The 6,000-nt window shown below is 38.9% G+C and overlaps 1 protein-coding gene across 1 annotated transcript in view; it reads left to right on the forward strand.

Annotated features, from left to right (window-relative positions):
- The window catches only part of gucy1a2 (guanylate cyclase 1, soluble, alpha 2), a 42,716-nt gene extending 38,330 nt beyond the window's left edge, over positions 1 to 4,386 (forward strand). Inside the window, exons 8-9 of the mRNA XM_028573701.1 lie at positions 2,049 to 2,203; positions 2,320 to 4,386. Of these exons, the coding sequence (XP_028429502.1) occupies positions 2,049 to 2,203; positions 2,320 to 2,539 (375 nt within the window). The 3' untranslated portion in view covers positions 2,540 to 4,386. The remainder of the gene's footprint in view (positions 1 to 2,048; positions 2,204 to 2,319) is intronic.
- Positions 4,387 to 6,000: the final 1,614 nt, after the last annotated feature.

Raw genomic sequence — 6,000 nt, forward strand, 5'->3', positions numbered from 1 at the left:
GATAATTGTGCCATCAGTGATCCTGCTCCAACTCCCGCTTCAAAATATGAAGTGTTTTCATATTTGCTGTCGTGTTTTCCTATTTGCCATTTTGTTTTCCTATTTGCCAATTTGTTTTCCTATTTGCCATTGTGTTTTATGATTTGCTGTTGCGTTTTGTTATTTGCTGTTGTGATTTGTACTTCAGGGCCACCGTAGAATAGGCTAAATAACAATACCACCTTTCTGTATAATGCATACACTTGAGCAACACCACAAACTACATCCTCCAAAATGATCATAACGTTGAATCAACACCTCTATACATATTATAATCTTCATGAATGTTGGATTAATTGCAGGGCTGTTGTTTTTGACTGGATTAGTTGTAGCTAGATGTACCTAATACACAACTGAATGTATATGAAACAACATTGACTCTATAACAACTCCATCTCTATCTCCATCGCTGTATTCTTCTAACAGCTTGGCCAGAAGCTACAATGTGATTGGTCGTCTGCGCCATTTGCTCATTGGCTCACTGGCTCACTCAGTGGCCATGTGCTGTGGATGCTGACTCATAGCTAAAAGGAGGGGAAGAGTGTTTGATTGTTACTGTGTCTGTGTTTTGAGACTAAGAAATAAAGAGGAGAGTGGGCGCAGGATGCAGATTTGTTTGTGTGTCTGTGAGCGGTTGTCTGTTGTAGACAGACAGACAAGTGCATGGCCATCTGTAAGCAGTTAAGCTGAAAAATAGGTCACACTAGTCCACCTACCAGCCCTTTCTCTCTTGTTTTCTGTCTCGCATTCTTTAATTCTCCTCCTGTTCTGACAAGGTTCTGCCATCTAATCTCTCTCTCTCTCTCTCTCTCTCTCTCTCTCTCTCTCTCTTGCTCGCTCTCCATTGTCTTTCTTTCTGTCTTTCTGTCTGTATGTGCTCTTTCTACCTCACTACCCCCATTGCCTGTTGTTGCCATGACTACCTCGAAGTGTGCTGGCATGCACACAGTGGCGTTTGATACCTAGGTGATGAGATGCCCAAGTAGATCATTAGAAATCTACTGGGTTCCACTGGCCTTTGTGTGTGTGTGTGTGTGTGTGTGTGTGTGTGTGTGTGTGTGTGTGTGTGTGTGTGTGTGTGTGTGTGTGTGTGTGTGTGTGTCTGTGTGTGTGTCTCTGTGTGTGTTTGTTTGATGACTTGTTCCCAAATGGAGGAAATCAATAGTTGGTTGAGTGGCCATGAACTGGTATGGTCAAATTGGATTGATGGCCAGATAGCTTTCACTCTGCCTCCAGCCATTTAAAGATTCATACTTCAGCCAGATTATAATAAGAGCACCATGTTGCTCCCCTACATCTGTTACGAAGAGAAGATGGAGGCAGTTATTTATTTGATTAATTTTCCTCTCTCACTCTTGCTATTTTAAGATTTTCATCAAATCTGCTGCCTGCCACAGGATATCAGATTAGATAATAACAGCTACACTAATATGGAAGTTTTGCTACAGTACAGTGCAATTTCCATTCAGCAGATCAATGCGCACACAGCAGTTCTGGTTCAAAACAACATGGCCTTTGTGCTGCTGCAGGATAGGTGGCACATAAATGAATGGGATCAGATCAGCAGGGAGATCTTTAATTTATGAACCAGGTATGTTACAAGTTAGCCATTTTAGACACCAGGTGCCAATGTGTTTCCTCTTAGTCTTACAGATCTTCAAAGCCAGACATGACATTAGTCACAGTGAGAACAGACTAGGACTGCATATAATAAGCAGAATCAGGGAATGGGACATGAGCTGAAAATACAAGGAATTTTAACTAATGATCCTACTGAAATTTCTTCCACATTTAACAAATACTTTATTGATTCGGTACAGAGTTTGACACACATTTCATGCCAAGTGCATGTGAGTTGTCAAGGAATGTACATGACACACAATTTAAACTGTTTCTCCTTTAAAACCCCTGCTGGTTTTGTTGTTGTTCTAATCCCTCTCCCCTTCTACCTCTTTTTTTTTTTTCTTCTCTGTGATCTTTTCCCACCACCTACTTTTTCCATTTCTTAGCTAAGGATCGGTATCCACACAGGTTCGGTGCTGGCAGGTGTTGTTGGGGTCAAAATGCCACGCTACTGCCTGTTTGGAAACAATGTGACACTGGCCAGCAAGTTTGAATCGGGGAGCCATCCGAGGTGTATCAATGTTAGCCCCACAACTTACCAGTAAGTAATACCGCACATACACAAACATAAACATGATCTTGTTTTTAGCCGTGTCGCCACAACAATACTTGTTTTTCGATGGTACTTCAAGAAAACTCCTCTCTTCTTCTCAACAGGTTGCTGAAAGATGACCGCTCTTTCTCATTTGTCCCTCGTTCACGACTGGAGCTCCCAGAGAATTTTCCTAAAGAGATCACAGGGACGTGTTACTTCCTGGAGGCGGGGACATCTCACAGCCATGCCTCATTGACCAGCTCTCGCTCCGCTCCCCCGGCCTCTATGAGGAAAGTCTCCTACAGCATTGGGACCATGTTTCTAAGAGAAACAAGTTTGTAGGTCCTATACAAAGACTACGCAGATATCCATTATGTAAGGGGCTGGATTTGAACCCGTGGAACAAGAGGGAAACAGATCATACAGATCTTTGGATATGCAAATGCATTCTGTGAAAACTTGGATTCAGACCTGTGGGATGGCCTATATGAATGAAACTTAAAAAAAAATTCTCATTATAGGTGTAAAAGAACAACATGCCCTCAACTACCCTAAGCAAGGAAGATATGGTTCAAAAGACTTGAAAAACTCAATCTCACATGGACCCTTCCCCAAGGAAGTGTACTGATGGGGTCAATTAGCAGAGAAACCTTAATATAAAACATAGTGATCTAGCTGGATTCCTCCGCTCTATACCTGGTTTCTAGTTCTCTCCAGTGGTCTTCTCTCCCAAATGTTACCCTGACGTGGGGTTGGAGGCAACAATGCTTGGAGAAAACCTGGAGAAAGACCATTTACATAACGAGTGTTGCACTCATTAGCAATTGAATTGCGCTAACAGAACAAATCCACTTTCCGTTGCAAAAGTGGATGCAAAGGAATTACGTTGTATGAACTTTTAGAAGATAGCAACATTGTCTTAAATGTTTGCTGTGCATCATGGCCTCTTGTAGACCACAACTGAAGAACTATACAACTCCCCTTCCAACTGTCCCTAACTCATGTCAGGCTTAACCAAACATACTTCTAACAACTGATGCTCTACATCCATCAGACAACCTAGGACCAGTTGGTCGGTGCGGACACAAACAAGGAGATACAGTAGGTTTGAAAAGGGGTGAATAAAGGAAAAATGCCAAAAAAAAACGCTAGTACTAAGCTGATCTTAGAGCCTTTTCTGCTTCTAACCCACAATAAACTATAACCAAGGACAATCCAGCCATTATATTGCAGGTAATCTGTTTAGGACTGAAAATTATTCCCAGCTCAGTGCCTTTTTGCTGCTCAAATCAGGACAAATACAAGATGGGTTCATTTTAAATATTTGAAAAGACAAAAACACAAGGGGCACTTAATTTATCTTGTGTTTCTACTTGTTTTAAAACATTTGTATGACATGTCTGTTATTAGCTACACTAGAGAGTGACAGATTTGAATGAGGAAATGACACGTGCCAAAGTTTATTAGCAGAATTTGGACCCATGGTGTTGCAAGTCACGACAGGCGCCTTATCCCACCGAACCACCAGAAGTCCCGACTAGTCGTGTCTTTCATTTTGAGACGGTCATGAGTGGCAAGCAAGATAAATCAAGCGCTTCTCAAATAGTTCAAATATGTTAAATTCTATTCATCTGTTTTTTTTGTCCAGATCAATCAATAATACACACAATATAGTACTAATAATATAGTACTTTACTAACTTTTACACATAGTAACAGTATGCATGCTTGACACAGTTCACATTTACATACATAATATTTTGTAATTGCATTGTTTTGTTACCATGTGGATATACAATTATACACTAGCCCCATGCAAAAGTAACCCCCAGGATTCAAATTCAACTTACTCAGTGGAAATCTAGGGCTGTCCAAACACTTCAGCGTAGATCAGTAACCCAGACATGGGAAAATAAAGAGAATCTTCATAAACTGTCGTAAAGGCGAATTTGGACAATAACTTAATGTAACTCATGTTACATTGCTGCCACTTCTCTTTTTGGTTGTCAACATCACATAGATCTGTCACCAGTGAAGTACAAATCATACATCAAGTTTATATATATAAGTTTAAATAGCTGGCTGTTGGCCCAGAGAGAAAAAAACAACTTTTTGTAGGAGGCGTTAGTTTCCATGAAATATTATTATTTGTTATGTTTTTTTTTTATAATTAAATGAAGTACACAGAGATTTGTCAGCATCACATTCTAATTTGAATTTATTATATTATTGATGATAAAGAAAAGTTCTGAAATAATCTAGGTTGTTTAGATTTGAATAAGTGGTACTCCCTGCGCGTGCTTACCTTCTTGGTGTAAAGAAGGTAAAAAAATGTTTTCCTCAATTGTACAATGTGGCTTGAGTTAATAACTAAACTAAGAATACATTTTAGACAATGGAAAACTCCAGCACAGGTTTTAATTCACTTTTCACTGGAAAGGAAATAGCATGTTGCAATTTTACATCTTGCCAAATGACATTGTGGTTGCTGAATCTCTAAAAGATCAAAAAGAATTTGTCAATTAAATCCTGAGACACCACCAAGCACAGGCTAATCTTGCTAAAATAAAGGATTCAGTTCCTGCTGTCTGCTGTGTACGTGCAGTTGTGAAAGGGCAGGCAGAGCACATTTTGACAACACTTTGCCAACTCACTGGCCTTAGGTGGGGAATGAACAGGAACATATGCTGGCTATAATATGTAAAACACAGCATTTAAGAAAACATCCGAAGGGTAATTTACTTGGGACAAAAAAAACTAATACCCATCTGGCCGAAACTTCACCCACTAAAGGGCATTGTGCCCTCAAAAATGACATTAACTCTACAAACAAAGCAATGTGCTATACATTAAGAAAGGATGGGAGCTGGGGGAAATGGATAAGTCGAAAAGATTTCCTTTTGACCTGCCAGTGATGGAATCAGAGTTTACAAGTGCTTGAAAACTTTGGTAATAGGTCATTATTGTCATAAATAATAAAAAATATTAACGCCTGACATCAGTATTATCAGAACGCTTGAAACGCCTACCCATTTACAGCATGTTCTGTAAAGGTCCTGATACATTTTGGCAATGAAAATAGATATTTTAGAGAATGTTTACATCCCAGATTCTGTTCTAATCCATACTTAGTCTAAACAAAAATAACTATTACCTATTTTTTTTTTTATAAATTGTTTCATGTTGCTTTAAATATAGGCTACTATGCAGTATATAATAAATAATGAACAAGACAACAATACCACCTATAGATAAATCTAATCAATCAAAGACTTGGGAACATAGTTTTTAGCATACAAATATCAGGAATTGTAACATGATAAAAACGTGTATTAACTCAGAATTAGGTGCCCTTGTTTAGTGGGTCAAGTGGCAAGTCAAAAGGTAAATTATTATTATTTGTTTTTGCTAAACCTGTTAGAAAGCAGCATAATGTTGTTTACATTTTGTTACTTTGTGGCAACAAAGCCAAAACAGTTCCTGAGACCAAAAGGTCTTCTATACAATTCATGTTTTCTGTGAGAACCAGAGTCTTACAGTACCTGGGACATACAGTACATCCTATATATGTACACATCAGTGGTTCAAAGGATTTGCCCTTTTCTCTTTATAGTAATGTTGACATGCCTGCCTAACAAAAGTCCAATAAGTTCAATATAATTGCCAAATACACAGTAGCAATGTGATGTTACTCTTGGAAGAATATGTATGGCAACACAGCCTCATAGGGTACAATATCCACAGTAAGAATACACTCCAGTCCAGGAACCAAGTAGATATAATCAGATACATATAATTTGATGA

Source organism: Perca flavescens, chromosome 3 (genome assembly GCF_004354835.1).
Source record: "Perca flavescens isolate YP-PL-M2 chromosome 3, PFLA_1.0, whole genome shotgun sequence".
In the NCBI taxonomy this organism is placed as follows: Eukaryota; Metazoa; Chordata; class Actinopteri; order Perciformes; family Percidae; genus Perca; species Perca flavescens.